Source organism: Amphiura filiformis, chromosome 5, assembly GCF_039555335.1.
Source record: "Amphiura filiformis chromosome 5, Afil_fr2py, whole genome shotgun sequence".
NCBI lineage: Eukaryota > Metazoa > Echinodermata > Ophiuroidea > Amphilepidida > Amphiuridae > Amphiura > Amphiura filiformis.
This window is the reverse complement of record NC_092632.1, coordinates 26,590,515-26,610,811: the sequence shown is the minus strand read 5'-3', so window position 1 is coordinate 26,610,811 and position 20,297 is coordinate 26,590,515. Positions and strand designations below refer to the sequence as shown.

At 34.8% G+C, this 20,297-nt stretch overlaps 1 protein-coding gene across 1 annotated transcript in view; it reads right to left on the bottom strand.

Annotated features, from left to right (window-relative positions):
- Positions 1-19,664, bottom strand: part of LOC140152885 (apoptosis-stimulating of p53 protein 1-like) — a 51,718-nt gene extending 32,054 nt beyond the window's left edge. Inside the window, 2 exon segments of the mRNA XM_072175413.1 lie at positions 1,548-1,701; positions 19,291-19,664. Coding sequence (XP_072031514.1) covers positions 1,548-1,701; positions 19,291-19,314 — 178 coding nt within the window. The 5' untranslated portion in view covers positions 19,315-19,664.
- Between the last annotated feature and the right edge of the window lie 633 nt (positions 19,665-20,297).

Below are 20,297 nucleotides of genomic sequence, written 5' to 3'. Positions count from 1 at the left end.
TTAAAACTATTTGCCGCATTCCCCTCCATTTTTAAATATCACCATTATTTTCCACACTTTTCATTTCCAGGATAAATGTGCATTGTATAAAAAGAAATGATAGTCACCTTCAATGATGACAAAAGTCCTAAATTGCCCAAATTTAAGATTATCACACTGATCTCTGGATAATTAGGCAACATGAACAAATTTCATCAACACGATTTTACATAATCTCTGCTTTGAATATGGAAAGAATTGTTATTTGGTGCATAAGAAATTTGCAGTGAACTTGACTGCTATTGCTATGGAGCACCGATATACACATGTGCATCTCTTTCCAGGCATTTAATACCATCGTTATTACTTGTAATGTACATGCATGCATGTATTCTTTATAACACCATGTATATTGTACTGCCATATGCGTGCATTTGAAATCATTATTTACTACAATGGCAATACAGTTGAAGTCTCTATTGATCTACACAGGTTCATTTATTTAGTCTGTACAGTGTACAGTTCATTTGGATTTAAGCCACTATTGATCCTCTGTGTACTTGCCCATGGTTATACGATGACATCATGTAGACTTTCAATATTACAATCCAATGAAGTAGATAATACTTTATGCCCCATTAGTGTTCATACAAATGTACATGTGTAGAGCTCTGCAATTCATTGTATTGTCATTTATAATTATGATAAATTAAATAGAATGGCAGGTTTTATGGAAATGATGTTCACAATATTTTTTTATAAATACTGGCAGCTCATGGTAATAGCTGTATGTACATTGTACTACTTTTAAATCGGTGTACTACTAAGTACATGTAGGTGCACAATGTACAGATGTACTGTAAATTTAGTTCTAAAACCATGTGCATGTTCCAAGGGGGTGGGGGTACTACTCAACTTAAATTTTGGTAGGGGTGTGCGACCAGTGGTGTAGCGTGGGTCATCTGATTGGGTGGGCACCGGGTCTGATTGGGGGGCAACGGGTCTGACTGGGGAGGCACAAGCCGTTTTTCTGCCATTTTCCTATGGGATTTTTAAACATTTCAGATCGATTGGGGGGGGGGCATGTGCCCCCCGTGCCCCTATGACGCTACGCCACTTCTTGTACATCATTACAGTCTGGGAGTACAGTACATGTACACTGTATTAAAACATACCACTCAACATTATCAGCCACAGAAGTGAACCAAGTCACTTCTTTAACCCCAACATTGAACCATAAATAACACATTCTGTGACCCATCAGGTTCAATGGCACAATATGTCACCACAGGACCTTCGCAAAATATATCATTTCAAATTTTTTTTCCAATGGTAGAAATATCATCATTGTTTTCACCAATATATAATTGTTTTCACTGATATTTTTGCAGTGGTTATAAAAATTATCATGTTTTCTTGGTAGTGTTATGACAGCAACATTTTGAACAACATGTCAAAATTCAATGTACAATGAGCATCTTTTGATTTACATTGTATGTTAAGATTCAGGCTGTTGTCATTGGTTGTACCTATCATTGGATGGGTCACATTTTTATCTGTCTACCTACCGCATTCTCGCCATAGTTCAGCTAGATGGCAGTTTGTTTCTCCTGTCTCTTTACACATATCTATGATGTCCTGACATGTTGTCTCTGGGGTGATGGGAACATCTATGACTGAGGCAGAGTCCTGACTCAGATTAACTTGAACTATCATGTGTACCTGTAGAAAACGAGACAATACAATGTTACTGTATTAAAAATTTTGTTTTAAAAAGGAGAGAGACATTATATGTTCAATTGCAATATTCATGAATCTTAACTTCGGTATAAAAGAAGTCTTATTTTTCCAGCAATCCCCCTGCAGCACCTCATACATGCACCGGTAGTCCATGCTAAGAGCACTGGAGTAGAACTGACTCAGTACCACCGATTCGCAATGCCCACAAATAGCATGCGTGGCCTGTGAAGCAACAATTGAAGCCTGTCAGTTGGTTATTACCAGGGAGGGTCTGTCACATCCAGCGCTACATTGAAGGACAATATTATGATCTTACAAAATAACACTGATCATCAGCAAATAACTGGATCATGATGCTTGCGAGGACTTCTTGAACCTCGATCAAAATGATCGCCACACAAACTCTACTGCATGAACCATCATTCCAAATGGTGTGTGATCCAGTTACCAATACGCCAAGTCTTTGCTGGCAAATCTTGGCAAGAATATGCATAATAAATACGAAGTGGTAGATTGAACAAATCTATCTAATAACCCAGAGAACTAAGTATATCAACTTTCAAAGTGGTAGATTATCTTCGGCTAGTTTTCACACCTGCGTACCGTACCGTACACCCAATGTAATTATCATTATCGTAAAAAGTGCATCTTCTGCTTAATTACATGCTACGATGCACACAACATTTGTTGACAAAGGACAAACGAAGAAACTGTGACATAAAGAAGTGTTTCGTTCTAAATTGCAATATTAATTCATAAATAGTAAATAATTTCTACCATTTTAATTTTCCTAAAATGTTCCAGTCTGTCTGTCATGCGTCTTACTTTTAGGTAAATGTGCTTTTTATGGCATTTATTTTGGTCAATGAACGGTGTTGTTTGTGTCTTTGTGTGCTGGGGCATAAACCACAAAAACCTAAGCAACAGTTTGCACATACAGATGTCTCCCCAAATGCAACTTACTGCATTATGTGAAAGGGGCACCCGAACTCTGCACTTCAAACAATATCTTTTATTGTGAGTCACAATGAAAAATCAACCACCCCAACAAATTATACACAAAGGCATTAATTTGTTAATTATACAAAGTATTAATGCACAATAAAACCTCTTATTGTATTCAATAATTTATTAGAGTACAACTTGCATTGTAGTTGTTGCTACTTTCACTTTCATCAATTTATAATTTAAGTTTTTCTATCTAAGCTGTTTATGAATTAATAATATGTTTTGCTGTCATTGCACTTTAAAAGTAAAAGCAGCCAAAGGTTTGACAAAATTGCACTACAGAGTCAGACCTACATGTACATGCATGTTCAAATTAATCTCAAGTATTGTAGTTCCAACAAGCGATAAAGCAGTAGAATACATTGTGTTCTACAGCAGAAACTAATAAGCTTCTTTGTGCCAACAGGAAAAAGAACTTGACAATACAAATGTAATTCAATATTTTGATGTCATTTCAATTATCAAAATTATAATTGAAAAGGCTGAGAGCACTAGCAAACAAAATCATGAACTTACATTATGATTGAAATACTCAATAGCAAGGGGCAAATTCACAAATCAGAACTTGTGTCTAGGAAAAAAATCTATGAAACTGATTTAAATGGTAGTTTGTAAAGTACTTTTCACCTGACTTTTCACTATTGTTTTTATGTTTTCCCTTCTTTTTTTCCATATAACATATTTTCAGTTCACAAACAAATCCCTTCGATTTGTAGGCCAGTTAATAATAAAGTAATTTGCCAGTACTATTGTCCCTCATTGAATTCTATCAAGTCCAAGGTGTAACTTCACTGCATGTAGTCTAGCCGACACACCAAACCTCACCAAGTTCTGGATTCGTGCTGTGTTGATATGTAGTGACAGTTGGTACGCGCTAGGCATCTCAGCTATTTGAAATTACACGCATCATTCACTTCTGTTTGTAATCCTTCATGGATGTGTACTACAGGAGATATTACATGACTCTGTGGTGATCATCATGAAAGCAGTATATCAGCGATATCATCATGAGATGTCTAAATAACATGAGTAATTATGGGGCTATTAAAATAAGCAGCATCCACAAGTTGTCATTAACTCATGTTGGAGTTCTCATCATCATTATGTCAAAATATATATAGGGTTTCTATAAAAAAATAATTTTGAAAAATGTTATTATTATTGATGTAGGCCTACTTATTCTGTTTTTTGTTTTAATGTGTCACTAAGTCTGAATATAATTATTTTTCTGTTAGTCTTGTACATTTTGTAAAGTGGCTAATATAATTCCCTGCCACTTTCGTTCTCTAATTCATTTAAAAAATCAAACCAAACAAAAAAAATAATTTAATCATTTTTTATGAACTAAACTAAAAACAATTAAATAAAGTGGGATCCAAATAAAACCCAGACAAACAAAAAGTAGGCATAACAGCTGACCTGAAATAAACTATCATCATATCACTGGGTACCCAAAATTCTTCTTCGAATTTTACAATAGATAGATACCACTGCATTTGTTTAGTAAACTTTGCACTCAGTCAGTGTCAAATTAAAATACTTGACTCAGTTGGTAAATACAGAAATGGTCATAGTTTATGTTTTATCAAATGATTGCAATATGATAACAGTTTCCAGAGTGCAACTGTATGCAAATGTACAGTATTCCTACAATGTTTGATTTTGTGATAATAACATGGTAATCTGAAATGGGTCAAGTTTTTAAACTAGCTGGTATTAATTAAAAAAAAGTTTATTATTTTGTACCTCACCTCAAAAAATGACACACACATCAGAATGCAAGCTATGCATATGTCCACCTAAAGTTACAAAGATGTGCAACTTTGCGGAAATATTTAGTTGTATAATTTGTATCCCACTGGATTTGTTTGTATTTCTTAATAATGGCCATTACGATTATTAACAATAATTTTGTATTGATTGCGCTATGTGGTAATTTAAGCAATTTAAGGAATGTGGATAATCAGTTTAAAAGATTTGATGGCATTGATCACAGGTTTAATATGTATAGGCCTATATAGGGAACAATTACAAAATTCATATAGGGCTACATTTGCATGAGTCTCTTTTAAGCATAAAGTGGTGTATAAACTTATTGCAGTTTTGACACCTTTTATAAATATTTGAAACATGATTAATTATTCACTTTCATTTTTAATGGATTATCAATCACTGGTGGTGACAAGTTCTAAAAGTCTCCAAGGAACCAAAATGTTATTGCTGTAATAATTTACTTTTACTTTTTCATTTATTCTTTTATCTATTAATTAATTCATTTATCATGTTTATATATTTTTTTTTCTACTAAATCAACAGCTTTGGCTTTTATCTCGAAGTTGAGAAATTACTTGGTTGAACAAAAGAAAATAAATAATGATCAGAAATAATGTGAGAATTGTGTTGATTTCTTTTAGTTTTACTGTCTGCAGGTAAAAAGTGATCCACTTTGTGCAATATCCAAAGACATTAGACCCAAAGAGTAATGACTCGGAATAGCCCTAGATACGTAATGACACATGGTATATAATCCACCATATTGGTTTGTCCCTCATGGAGGCCAAAATCTCCAGCTAAAGCCTGAAATCAAACTTTTACTGGTATCTTGTTATTTAAACTTCAGCATTACACAGGTTTGCTCATGCAGCAATTAGTGTACATGCTATTGCAACAGTACATTATGTACATGTACAGCATGCTAACACCTATCACACTTTGCATCAAAGCATGATGGGCACACGGCAAAATAATGAGGGACAGGGACACACAAACCTGGAAGTGTTGGTACTCTTTGGGTCTAATCTCTTTGGCGATATCACTTGACACTATGTTCTTGTTAAATGCACATGTGGGTGTTTATATAAATATGGAGGCCAGTAGTAAAACATGGGCCTTGTTTTGCATTTCTCAAGATTGTAGAAAAAATGTAAAAGCCTGCTAATTTTTTTTCATTGCTTTTAACTAATATATATTTATACAATAAATCAAGACTTTTTTTTTTTTTTACTTCTGTTGACATAGTAGAATTTTACGGGCGAAAAGTAATGGAGTCATCAAGTTTTTTGTGAAAACAGTGTGACATGAAAAGAGACATTTTTAAATTCCACATTTCCCCCATATAATAATTAAAACCTTACCTTGTTTGCTATGGAAACATGAACAGAGGTCCATTTTTATGATTGTCAACAAGATTTTATCAAATGTTGCCAAGTTTGTGTTTTTGTTTTTGCCGATTATTCACACCACTCCGTAACATTTCGTGTCAGCAATGTTACGGGTGTGAAAGAGTTTTTCAATCGGTCACCAGTTTAAAACGTAAGCTTTCTGTATTGTGAAAGTTGAGTTTTGAAACAAATATGACAGTACCTTAACTTAAAAAACATATGGAATGTGCCTGTAATCCAAATCAAATAAATATTCAATGATAAATTGAGATTTTAATAACTTTGGTGTCACTCACTTTCGTTACGGAGTGAGATTTTCTTGCGATGTAGAAATGTAAACATTGTTTCTTTATGAATGAAAGTCACATGATACACAGGCCCGGATGATGACCTCTTACGACCGTGTGCAAAAATACCCACGTGGAGACAATTTTTTTTTCACCGCGCTTATTCAGGCTAGCGACACTCCGGCACTTGTTGGAAGACATGAAGTACAGCAGACAGTTACATGTACAATGTGATTTTCTCATTTATAATTAGGATTACGTCATTGCCAGAATGCCAAAGCTTGTTTCATTTGTTCATTAGAATGATTGACAGCGGTGGGCGGAGCAAATACAATAAAAATGTGATTCTCTAATAAATTATAGGTCACTAGGTCAATTCGGACCGTCTCTTCCTCAGATCTCTATGTAGGACTCTATGGTATCTTCTCATTACACGTTAAGTAGTAAGACTTGGCGGCGATGACGCCTGTCTTCAACCGCTGTATAGCACGGTATAGGCAGTTTGCAGAGAGTGTCGCTTCTCTACCTTTATTTTCTCTGGCTTATTGCCTTCGTGTCGAAAGCGTTACGGGTGTGTTTGTGTTACGGGGGTGTACAACATTTAACATGTGTTTATTGTTTTGTGACGTTTCTAGTGATAAATTTGAATTTAATTAGTTTCAAGACTTTAAACAAAACGTTGTAGTGCATTGGAAGTAAGAATTACTCGAGAAAAATCGCAGAAAGATGTCACATTCCAACACACAGACTTGGTGTCAGTGTTACGGTGTGGCCATTCTGAATTTTTCTCGGGCTATCCCTTGACAAAAATCTTGGAAATTTCCCTCCATAATTGTTTTTATAATGATCGAATAACTCATGAGATTCGACTTGCAGAATATTTCTGTGAAACACCATTTTAGTACGAAGATCATCGCCGAATACGGACTAGTTGGTAACAGAAAACTTCATCCGTAACTGAAATTGGCATAACACAAATCTCATAGTTACGGCGTGTTCGATATGAGCTATTTTACAGTGGTTTTTGTACATAAATATTTGTATATGTGTATATCAATGCTTTCTTGTTCTATTTTTATTAATATTGAATGAAATGGGTAATGTATTTCTGTCTTACTGTTGGCCAAATGCCCAAGTTTCAACAAATACAGAGTTTATTTATCACGCCGTAACCTTGACCCCATATCGTTTTTGGACTCGACCATTTGATAGCAGAGGGGTGTGTTTGTTGTCAAAACATGGCGATAGGATGGGTAAATTGTTTTGCGTGCATAGAAACTGCACTTTTTTTACAAAGCATTGATAATAATTGATATTATTTATTTATTATATTTATTACTTATCATGTTTATGTTCAAATAAGAATATTTGCTTTTCTTTTAATCCAATTTGAACTTCTAACATTTTGTCCCCCCTTTAGCTTCATGACAATTCAACTTTCCAAATCCATTAGTTTTCTTTGCATACCTGTTCAGTGTTCACCATGGTGGAAAGTTGCACTTTTTGTAGTAAACAACTGCACAATATTGTGCTACATTGATAGCTATTTAATTAATTAGACAAATATGATATATAATGCGACGAAAAAAACCACCCTGTTTTACTTTTATGGGCGGGCGGACCTTTCAACTTCAAGTAGGGTCGGTTGGGCAAAATTTGGGTTTTTTTTTCCTTTGAAGCCAAAATTACAATACCTGCAGAAGGTATAAGTATAGTTTTAGGTGGATTTTGTCTTTCCATGTTAATGATTATTTTGAAACAAGTGTTGAAATATTTCATACAAGTTATTATAGATAACCCAAATGTGGTGCAGGGATGCCAACTAGTGCGATTTTGTCAGTATTTTGTACGATTTTTGATTAAAATACGATTTTACGCTTTCCCTCAAAAATACGATTTTCGTTTAGCCTATCAAAAAAACTTTGTGGTCTTTTTCAATGTCAATTTCACTTACCAGAGTTAAAATAACTGATAATTTGAAGCCTGCCCTAGCGATGTATAAAAGTTGAAACAAAATCGCGCTTTGTTCCGACTCCACTGCCCGTTAATCACGCATTCTGCCGACTTTTGGACGATGCATGCACATTAAAAAATATTTAACATGTTTAGTAAGCCTACGAGATGGTTTGCGAAATAATTTTATCTTGACTTTCAGATGGTTCATACACATTAATATTTTTTATTATCTATCTAACTACTAGGCCTACCTATGTAATGTCTTCTGAAGGTACTTAGTCAACTATTTAGCTCTACTGGTGCAAAAGAATAGGCCTACAAGATGGATTCCTACAGCGTTTTTCTGCCGACTTTCGGATGATGCATGCACATTAAAAATATTTAACATGTTTAATAGGCCTAAAATATGGTTTCCGAAATAAAATTTAACTTTCAAATGGTTCATGCACATTAATATCTTTTATTATCTAACTGCTACCTATGTAATGTCTTCTGAAGGTACTTAGTCAACTATTTAGCTCTACTGGTGCAAAAGAAAAGGCCTACAAGATGGATTCCTACAGCGTTTCTATGCCGACTTTCGGTTGATGCATGCACGTATGCACATTAAAAATATTTAACATGTTTAATAGGCCTACAATATGGTTTCCAAATAGTTTTTCTTGACTTTCAGATGGTTCATGCACATTAATATTTTTTATTAACTATCTAACTGCTACATAATTATGCAATATGCAAGTATTTAGTCAACTATTTATTGGTGCAAAAGAATAGGCCTACAAGATGGTTTCCTAACTGCCGACTTTCAGATGATGCATGCACATTAAAAAAAATAATGGTTGCAGGCAGTGGCACATTAATATTTTTTCAAATATGCTCTTCAGCTTTCAAGCATGTATCTATGATGTGAGGTAGGCCATTATCAGTGACCCCCCAAGTGGGGGTGGGGTGGTTCTGTTGGAATGATCCACTTGAATCAATGAATTATTAGTATAAAATTGTGCATCATAGATTCATATATAGGAAGGTCAGCCACGCTAATCATGAAATAAAGCCAGTGCAGCCGTTTCAAAAATGCCTTGTACATGGTTAAGTATAGGAAAGTGGACATTAAAAAGTGCTATAACTCCAAAATGGAGCCTCTTTGAAAATTGCATTAACTATCAAATTTGTCTTCTGTAAGGGGCTTAAAAGGGTTTTTACAGTGTAGAAACACTCTGACAAACATGAAAACAAGTTAGGTTTTAATGTTTATAGCTAGTTACAAGTGAAATTACACATGATCTTAAAAATACAGTTTTGTATGGCAAAATACAGTTTTTGGGGTCTGTGAGTACAGTTTCTTGAGTTGCAAGGTTGGCATCCCTGGTGGTGTTTTATTAGTATAATAAAGCAAACTGTTGTTTTTATTTAAGTTTCTACATCAACATTACAATGTTTAACAAGATATGTCACTTGCAGAAAACAGCAAAATTAAGTTTATTAACCACCTGAATGATTCAGTTCTACTTTGAATAATATCTTGAGTAACATGATGCTGTAACATTTTAACTTCTCTAAATGTCTTTCAACTTTGACGCATCAAGCCAACCCTCACTAAATTTAAGGCTTGGTGTCAGTGTTACATGCTAAATGATAAGTAACCATACAATAGTTAAAATTATGTATAATGTTGCTCAGTCAGAAAATAGTAGTGTGAAAGTAATGCCGGCCTGATGTGGTTACGCATTTCCTTGCATTCTGTGGTACTACATTGTACTTTAATGTCAGCGGTACTACTTTGGTGTCAGCGTTACAGGTGTGATTAAAGATAACACAAGATGTAATAGCTTGGCTTGCTGAGAGGAACCATAGTCAAACTGAGCAAAATAACTACATTTATCAATGAGGAAAATAAATCTTTGAAGTATTCAACTATTCTGAAATTTAATCAAAGTTAAATAGTGCAATATACATCGATCTGTAGAATAAATATTTGGAAACTAGAATAAATATTTGGAAACTTATATCATCCCCAGGTAGAAGTTCTGGCCACTTTGTTTGTATTTTACATTATTGAGCATGTTAACTAATATAATATTGTTTAGTTACACATTTCTCACATAATATTACTTAGTTTTGGACTTGCTATTATAATAGGTAGTGTAGATAGATAGCTTATGTAGTTCATGATGTCACTCTGTAACAGTGACACCAGTTTTAGCGTTACAGGTGTTAATGTTTTTAACATTGAGCATTGGATATATTTATGACATTGTAGTAGTATTTTTGAATCTTGCCAATCACTAATGAATGCATCCTTGATTATTAAACTTCTTTTCAAAGCAAGGATAATACTTTGGTATACATTACAGTAATTTTGAAACATAATTGCCCGAATCGGTCGTAATTTGACAAAATATTGGGACATTAAGTTCTCATTTTCCACAAGTATTGTCAAAGGATTAAGGATCTTTTTTTTTCCAAAGTAAAGATGTCGATAACATTTGTTAAAAACCAGCAAATCATTATCATACCTCAACTATACATTTGTTACAGCTCCAAGACAAATAAACAATTTGGTGTCATTGTTACAGGTGTTAATTTGTGTCTTATGTCTCACTTTATTGTGTTGCTGTCCAAATAGGGATTATGTTTCATTAAAGCGGATTATTTTTTGTGAAATATGGGTCTCAGGGTGTAAAATAATGAAAACAAAATTCTCATTAACCCATTTTGAAAATTTGGTCCCAATGTCACACTCTGGCCTCCATATTTATATAAACACCCATGTATGCATGTCATCAAATCCTCCAAATTGGAATATGTTTTTGTCAATTTGATATTGAAGTTCTAGATTTTAAAAGCTTGGACATGTATGGGACTTCAGTCATTTTAGTTCCATGTTTTCACAACACTGTCCTGATTTTGATCAGACATGATGTATACATGTCAAACTCATCATCTTACACTTGGCTTTTAGGGTGCATCAATTCTGTTTAATTGGCCCGAGTTAATTGAAAGGATAGGCTCTGGAGGGACAATCAGCATTCACATGCATTATAGGGAGAGATAAGTGACTCCATAGTGATAGATAACAAGCACTGGTTAACTAAACCCAAACACTGACAACTGATACTAACCATGCATCAAATGTAAGGATACAGAGCAAGCAGGGCGCTTTCAAATTATCTCTTCTCTTGTATCATCTTCATCAATTTTCATGGCTGCTACACACACTCCCTTTTTTCATCTCCCATCTGGCCTACATTTATTTTATTTTAAAAGTACATGTATGACTACAGTATGTATTATCAATGTATTATGCAAGGGGGATTGGATGTGCAACCTTCCTCACTTGTTCCTCATCTCCATTTTTGGAGCAAGAGCTTGCACACCTTTCTCACCCATCCAAAATTTGTCCCAAAAGGTTCATGTAAAATTAACTTCTGACACTAACCCTCTTTTTCAAAATCACTGTCTCGCCAAAATACCTGTTTTAAATTTTCTTTTATTATAATATAAAGAGTTAGAGCAGAATATACAATGTACATGTTGACCAGTACATCCCGGTAGTACATGTACTGAATACTACTGATCAACATGTACATTTCCCTTTGTGTTTCCTTTTGCTCATCAGTATGTGAAAATGATTCTCTTGTGCATTTCTCTTGATCTTTGGAACTCCTAGTGATTGCATGTTAAAATTTCTATGTGTTAAGTTCTGGAACCTCAAAGCAAATAATCCAATCAGACAATCAACCTGTTTGATCTTGTGCTTTATTGTATCAATTATTTCCTCTTTCTGTATGTGTGATTATTCTGATCCTTTCCTGTTTTCCTTTCAACAACTTCCTGATTACACGATTGCTCTTTTTGTCTGATAATTCTGTCTAATTTAGAGCTACGACACAGTTTTGGTTTCAAAATATCATTATTTTCCAATGTTTTACTGTAGAACTTATAAGATCATTATTAATTCACAGTAAAACATGTAAAACCAACATGTTCATCAAACATCCATGGTTCTCAGCTTTTGTTCCCAGGCCATATGACTTCTGCTTGATCCAACCTACATGCAACCTGCATCAATACGCAATGTTTATTAATGCAACACTTGGCCCCAGGTTTCATCATGCACACTTGTTTACCCCAGCCTGCAGGCTTTATTAAACCAAGACAGAAAATAGCATCTAAAGTTTATTTATCTTGATCAAGAGTAACAAGCAAAAAAGTAAGTCAAGATACAAGCTTGGTTTTTTGCTGCCATCTGTGACAGTAAGACAGGGTGGGGACAGGGAATAGTGGGGGCTTTCAAGAGCCCTACATGTAGCTGACTGCAGAAGACCCATCCTCCTTTTATTGGTGAGAGTTTTTTCGTAAATAAAATCTATGCCTCTGGAGTCCAGGGTCCAGAATTTTCCCAGTGTGTTGCCCCCATATCGTATTGGTGAACTACTAAACAGTCCATGGTTAAATGAAAGTGCAATATTTTCACAGAGAATTCATCTTTGTGTACAGAAAACACAATTATTTACAGAAACGTCCACTGTGGGTCAAGTTGTAAAAGAATCACTCTAATAAATTCAGACCTTAAGACTCCATCTTTGAATGCAGAACCCATTTCCACACCACTCAAAAGGCCTGCATCAATTCTCCTGTTGCGTCCACACAAAAACCCTGCAGCAAGCAAGATTTTTACTTCAAAAGCTGGGCTCTGTACGAGCCCAAATTCCCACACATAATTTTTCACCTGATTAATCATGAGTGGTGAAGCACTAATTAAGCCACACTGAAATAGAGAGAGTTCTCAGGTAGTTGAGGCAAATTACTCCTCTAAAGCTAATGAAGCAGTGTTTTAAACTTCAACTATCAATATCATCTTCAGGTCACTGACTTCTAGTATGTACATGAAACAAACACACTGACCCTAAGTTTACAGTCCCTAAACACACTGACCCTAACTTCAAATGGGAAGTTAAAATAATTCTCTGAACTTCAACTTATGTATTTTGCAAGTACAATGCATGGTCGCTAACCAAAAGGAAGCACTTCACACATGCACATGATGACATTAGAGACTAGATTTTCCCTGAAAAATACACTTGAATTAAAGCAATAGGCTAGCTCAAACAATATGTAACAAGTTTTATGAAAGATCCATTTTGCTGATGACCCTACCTATCTGACCATAGCGGTTTCCTATAAAAATAACCTGAAGTAGTGTTCCAGACCGACTACTTAAAATTCAGAGACTGAACTGAAGGTTTTCGAACCAACCTGGTAAAAGTGGTACGCAGTACGGTAACCACAAATAACAGATGTTGACTTCATGACATTAGCCAATCTTTCTTGTGATGTTTCCTTGAGCCTAGAAGCACTACAAATGTCTGTCTGTCTGTCTGTCTATCAAATCATGGCTAAATGACTTACATTTACAACATTTGTAAGACTTCACACCTTATAAATTTAAAGAAGCAATCATTTTGCATGTGATGACATTATTAGAGACAGTAGATCTATTTGACTTGAAAAAATACCGCGAAGTTGTGGAAACATGTTTTCTAGGGTCTGTGTTGCAACAGCTCTTAATACTGTAACTGTGGTTTTATGAAAGATACATTTTGCTGGTGACCCTTCCTATTTGACCACAGTGGTTTCCTCCAAAAATAGCCCGAAGTAATAAAACATTTAAAGTCTAGAAATATATACAAACTTAAAAAAAAACAGTTATAAATTTGGTACCACTAGTTACCACTATATGTAAATTTAACTATACAATGTAGGCCTACACATAGTAATAGTTCAAATAGTAGGCCCCTATGTGTATCTAGGCTACAATAAATATATTTTATACAAACAACAACATTTATCATTTTATGAATTTGGTATTTGATTCAAATACCTCATTCAAAGAACAATGCGTTTATTTGTTTCTTGTTTATTAAGTTCGTAGTACTGTACAATTTATATGCATTTTAATTGTTCTTGTTTTTTAGTACCGTACAATTTACTAAGTTATTTCTAGAATTGTACATTTGAATGGCATTGTCATGTTTTATTTAAAAATATTTGATATCACTCAAGTTGATTTTTTGATTATATGAACTCTGAAGGAGATTCAATAAATTTACAAATTTCTTATTTTTTTAATTTTTATAATTTATCTTCTTACAGCAGGATAAAGTCTCAAGATGGAAAGTGGCAATTGCTGGAAAAGGATCAATAAAACTAGAAGTACCACTTTCAGAGTAAAAATGACCCAATAGAATATTAATAGCACCAGATTCAGAATTAACACAATATTACGACCCTTTGGGGACTTGTTGAAGGTTACTATTAACAGAAACTGAACAAAAGCAAGCGGAAACGCAACTTCAAATTCAAGAGAAATCTTACTCTTTGTTAGCACAAAGTAATAACAATACACAGTCGATGGTGACTCAGAAAACCACCTCGTTATGAGCACTTAACAACATTTTATAATGAACAGACACGTTAAGTTTACAATGGACATGTGTACAAAATTATTATTAGCACACTTGAACTCTTCTCAACATCAAATGAAATCAGATTACACAATGGGTGAATGCGGTTTAATTGGATCGCTCCCATCTTGCAACTTATTCATGTGTGTAATGGCAACAGCTACGTAACACCTGCACTCCCTGTGACTACCAAGATATGAATTGTTACTTAACTGCAGGATGTATTGCCAGTGCTCACTTACAATTGAAGTTACATGAACATGTATTAGTAGACATCTACAAGTACTATACTATGTATGTAACGTAATGTACTGGATGTACATTGTACATGTACTTGTAGGCTACCCGAAGCACTGAAGGAAAACGTGATTGCAATTGCATTTTTTTTAATTTTAATTTTTAATTTTTAATTTTTTTAAAGTTATTCAAGGTTGGAATCAGAGAAAGACTGCTATTAAAATAATAAATAGGCCTAAATATTAAAAGTTCTGAGATTTTATTAAAAGCTGGATAATGTTGTACATTTTTCAAAATACTTTTGCTTCTATTGAACAGCTACATGTAGCAATCCATGTTAATTCAATATGTGCCTGGCTGTTCAATAGAAGTAACAGTATTAAAATGTACAACTTGATCCAGCTTTGAATAAAAACCTCAGCACTTTCAGTTTTTTTTTCAAATTGCAGTCTTTCTCTGGTTCCAACCTTGAATAACAAGAAATTTAGGGTCTAATTCTAAAAAAAAAGTAGTAATGGTACTTTAAGTAGACTTTGCATTTTCTTCGGGAAATCATGATTTTTCACATTTTTTGGAAAACCGTGGTGCATTTTTGGGCTTCCCAAATCGTGTTTTTCTCCGGTAGGCTACCCAGTATTTTACTAAAAAAATATGACGTAGCACATCATGTACATAAAATACATACTGTAGTAGCCCTGTCTTTCTGATGTGTCTAACTTGTATTATGTGTAGGCCTACTGTATAAAGTGTAAGACATCTCGCTAAATTATGCAAGGTATATGTAGGCCTCCTACATGTAGATTCACTTCATTTCCTCCCTTTCATTTTGATTTATTACACAGCCTGAAGTAGGTAGGTACCCCTAACTTATGAATCTAAGAATCAGAACTTAAATTTTAACATTATACCTTTGAATTCCTTTATTTTTTCCTCCCCAGTCCCTACATCTTACAAAATGTATTACCGTACCGTAGTTCAAGGAAAGCAAGAACTAGTAATTACTAGAGCATTTGTGCAGGATTTGGGTTCTCTGGGACAAGAGACACAGACCAACTGTAGGCCTACACACAAGTGTTACCAACTTCCTGGTAAGACTGAAATTGAGCAGTACTGTACCAAAGAAAAGACCAACTGCTTGGGTAACATGCAATTAGCAGGTGATGTTACCATGGTTACAGTTTCAATGTACAGTATCATTTTAAATCATTAAAAGGGGCAAACTGGAATTACCACACTGGATGTAATACTGAATATCACCTACACAGTCTATCTTTGATCAAAATTTAAAAAATTGTCAAGATAATGCCAATTAATTGGTGCAATGATTGGGTCCCACAAATAATTAGCAAAGACTATGAAAACTAAAAGCTGCAATAATGGTGCGGAGGAGTACCGGTGTGTAGACTTTTTTTTTACGACATGGCATAACTGGGAATTAACAGCAGAGACAAAAAAATCAATTAGAAGTTGCTGACGAGGAAGCACCCAGAAAGCGATTTACCCTCCCTGCTGAAACTGGCCCTCAACATCTAATGGGAAGAATTTGGGCAGCTGGAGAATTCCATAATTGGGCTTTAGATGGTAGAAATGATCTTTCATAGCTGACATGGTTTGACTTCATTTTAGTTTTATGCATAACAATCAAATATTGTGTGTGGCGGGAAGGGGGTAAAGTAAACCATTTTAAACCCAAACACCTGAATAGTTTATATCTTCTCTGATCCTTGAACAAAAAGTCAGGCGGCGGATGACACGATCGAGCCGGCAACCCGTGAAACCACACGGACGTATGGCATTTTCCATATACTCGGTTAGTTTTGTGGGGTTCATTATCGAACCCCAACGGTTTTAGCTTGTATTAATATTATTTATCAACATAGGCCTATTTGTTTGCGATATTTCAAGCGTTTTAAAATTTCAAAATAATCCCATTCAATTACACGGTTGACGATGAAAATTTACTGAATTTAGGGAATGCACGTCATACACCACCTGCAAAAAGTCAAAACATCATGTTGTTAACCTTGTAATTGGACTACATTATTATTACAATATCGATAATAATCTTGATGAAATATTTTTACAACAATGTACTTTGGACTTTCCTTGAATTTGAAGGCTGTGTGTAACTGTCCTAAGTTAAAAATCAGTCACTAAAATCTGTGATCAGGTTACAACAATCCAATCTCGTCCAACATTTCTGTTATCAATCCTTATAAATGTCATATCATTCTCATCATGTTTAATACAGAACACAAGACTTCACAAAAAGTAACGCAGCCATTATAAATACACTTATCTTTTACATTTAAAGGTCTATAACCCGATCAAAAGCCTCATTTCCCATTTTTATTCATCAAAACTGAGATTTTGGTATCAGAAGAAAGCTCATATTTTTCTCATTGCACCCAAAAAATGGTTTGTTTAAAATGGTGTGAACAAATAGGCTACGTAGTGATTTGTGGTTACCACACCAAAGTGTTATACATCTGTCTGATACTCAAAACCACTGCAGTAATGCAAGGGAAACATATTGTTAAAATGGTAGGCCTCAATCTAAGATAGATTACAGAACATTAAAAATCAGACCATGCCTCGTTAACCGTATTTATTCACAATAATTTTTAGAAAGGAGGTTGGTTTATTTTCAACAAGCATTTTGATAACCCCTGGCCTGCATTCGTCCAATGTCAATTTTACAATTTTGTTACACTGTACATACAACATACGTGTGCATGTCTTTTTTTTTTTTTTTTTCATTTAATTGTTACAATAAGATTTGAATTTGTTGTAATTGCATGCAAAAATGGTTTCCTTGACTTTGTATTCGTGAGTAAATTTTCATGTATTCCCTTGCATTAATTAGAGTTAACTTTTTATTACTTCCGTGATCAGCAATAGTGTAGCAGTGGTGACACGCCGACGACCATGTCAACTGTCTTGTTGTCAAGAGCGTTGATCAGCCAATCAGTGTGACTGTTTTAGGCTCTTCACCTCTACATGTATTGCCTAGCTCCGACCGGTGTAAAAGGGAAGGTAGTGATCCCCAACAACATTTTGGAGGAGTCTGATTCATACTACATGTACATGAATCGAATCCATGAATTGTAGCATATTACAATACATGCATTACATTGCACACATTACAATCATATGATGATGATTGGGGAGTTTAGCTGAGTTAGTCTCAGTATCTGAGTACATGGATCTGATCCATGGGTTCCTACAGCCGACGACCGGGCCGATGACACACATTCGATGGGTGGATCTGAGACCTGACAGCATTTACATTGACAATGATGGGTATTATTATCTGCTCATTTTAATAAACATCCAAATGATATGATACATGTCAGTCTACTCTGAAGTACAAAGCAGGGGTGGAATTTCGGCGAGAGTCCGAGAGTCGACTCTCGCAGAGCCTCCCGTAAAAGTCCTATTGCGAGAGTCCATGTGGACTCAGCTGGAAATGATCGGCTCTCATGAACTTACGCTTTAAGTTCAACACGCCTTAAAACTCAAAGCCTGCAAAATATAAATGAAAAGTCGCCAAAGATGCAATGACATATAAGTGAGAGTATGATGACACTTAACTTTGTTAGTTTATTTGTTAGTTTGTTTGTTTGAATGCATTTTAGGTAGGCCTACATATAATGCCTTTTGGGTTCCCGCAAGATTGTACAACGAGAATCCATTTACGAGAATCCATGGACTCTCGCAAAACTCTCTTGCGATAATCCTCTTGGACTCCTGTGGCTCTTTACGAAATTCCACCCCTGCAAAGTACCGACGCGGACGCCCACATTGTGCCGACTTTGAAGGCACGCATACCTCAGACAGAGACGAAGCACTGTGTACTGTTGTAACGCGCTTTATATGCGAGCGTTGTCACTTTGTACTTCCGAGTAGACAAACTTTAGGATTCAATCTTCCTAGTTATTAGCTAGGACTAGTGCGGAGTACACATCTTTCAATCATTGTTTGGTTTCTTTTTTTAATACTAATAGTCCAATGTAGTCAGTACTCGACTCATGCATGCTTATTGCATACATGTTACTACTAATACTATCACTCAGACTATTTTACTGGTGAATTGAATGTTTTAACACGCCTACACTACCACCAGTATCAATACAAATATCATTCATGGTCAGGAATCAATGAAAACTTTCAGACAATACATTTTCTACATGATTTCCTACGGGGAATCCATGGTAAATACACACATGACACACGTACGGCGTACGTACTGCCAGTGCCACAGGTTGGACCTAGAAAACGATCATGCGGATCACCATCATTATGATATTAAACAGTACAAATGTAAGAGCGACTTTAATAGTGAGCACTGTAAATTTTATGAAAATTCACCATCAATTTTCCCGTGATCGATTTCATTTTCCTCATCAAAATCAAGTAATTTTAACAAGTCACTCATATAACAAACTGTCTCACCTGGTTTCCTGTAAGCCGGTTCATCTTGATGGTATAATATTCCTAATTATTTTGACGTATGTTTAGTTCCGGTTAGTTCAATTATTATTTCCAAACTACATGTACTCCAATGTAAATGTACACACCCTTGCACAGTACTCAAGGTCTTGTCATCGGTAACTCCATCAGTGGTTTGTGTGTACACAATACAATCATCACAATACAATGCTCATTTGCATGTCAAATAAAAACCTCCAGTGGTGACACACACATATAAAACAATTGACAGACAGTTAAATAGGTAAGCTTAACAAGCAAACATTGACTGAACTTGGAGGAAAAATACAAATCTCCTTCAGCAAGTCGATAAAGTTCTGGAAGAGTGTTCACCTGTTCTCGTGACCGAAGCGAAAAGTAAGAAATAAATAAGAAAGTTTGGCTATTTTCGGAATGGATCAGTCCAATAACACCCCTCATATTGAGAATGGACGATTCTGATTAAAAAGAGGGCGCTATTATAACTGATTTTCATTGAAATTCAGTCTGATTGAAATTGTTTGTTTTTTATCTACTCAAGATACCATTTAGGCTTACGGTGCAATTTGCAAATCACCCGTTGCTCAAAATGACTATACACTTTAAAATGCTTCCATATACGTGGGATGTACCTGATTATTCAAAAATAAAACTACAGAAAATAATTCACAAATAAGTTTAAAAAACATCTGTTAGGAAAGTTTGTTTTTGATTTTGTTTGTTTGTTTTTTCCGCTATCTACTCAAGATATTAGATAGTATATCTATCTATAAAATATAAAGAAAATGGTTAAGTAGGCCTAAGAAATGTTGAAAATATTTTGTTATCTACTGATGATACCATTTGGAACCGTATGAACTATTTTTTTTAATCATATAGATTTAACATGTTGATGAGACGAGTCAGAAATTTCATTTGGTATATTTTTTATACTACATGTTTCACAAATTTAGAAAACGTCTGTTAGGAAAGTTTGTTTTGATGATTTTCGT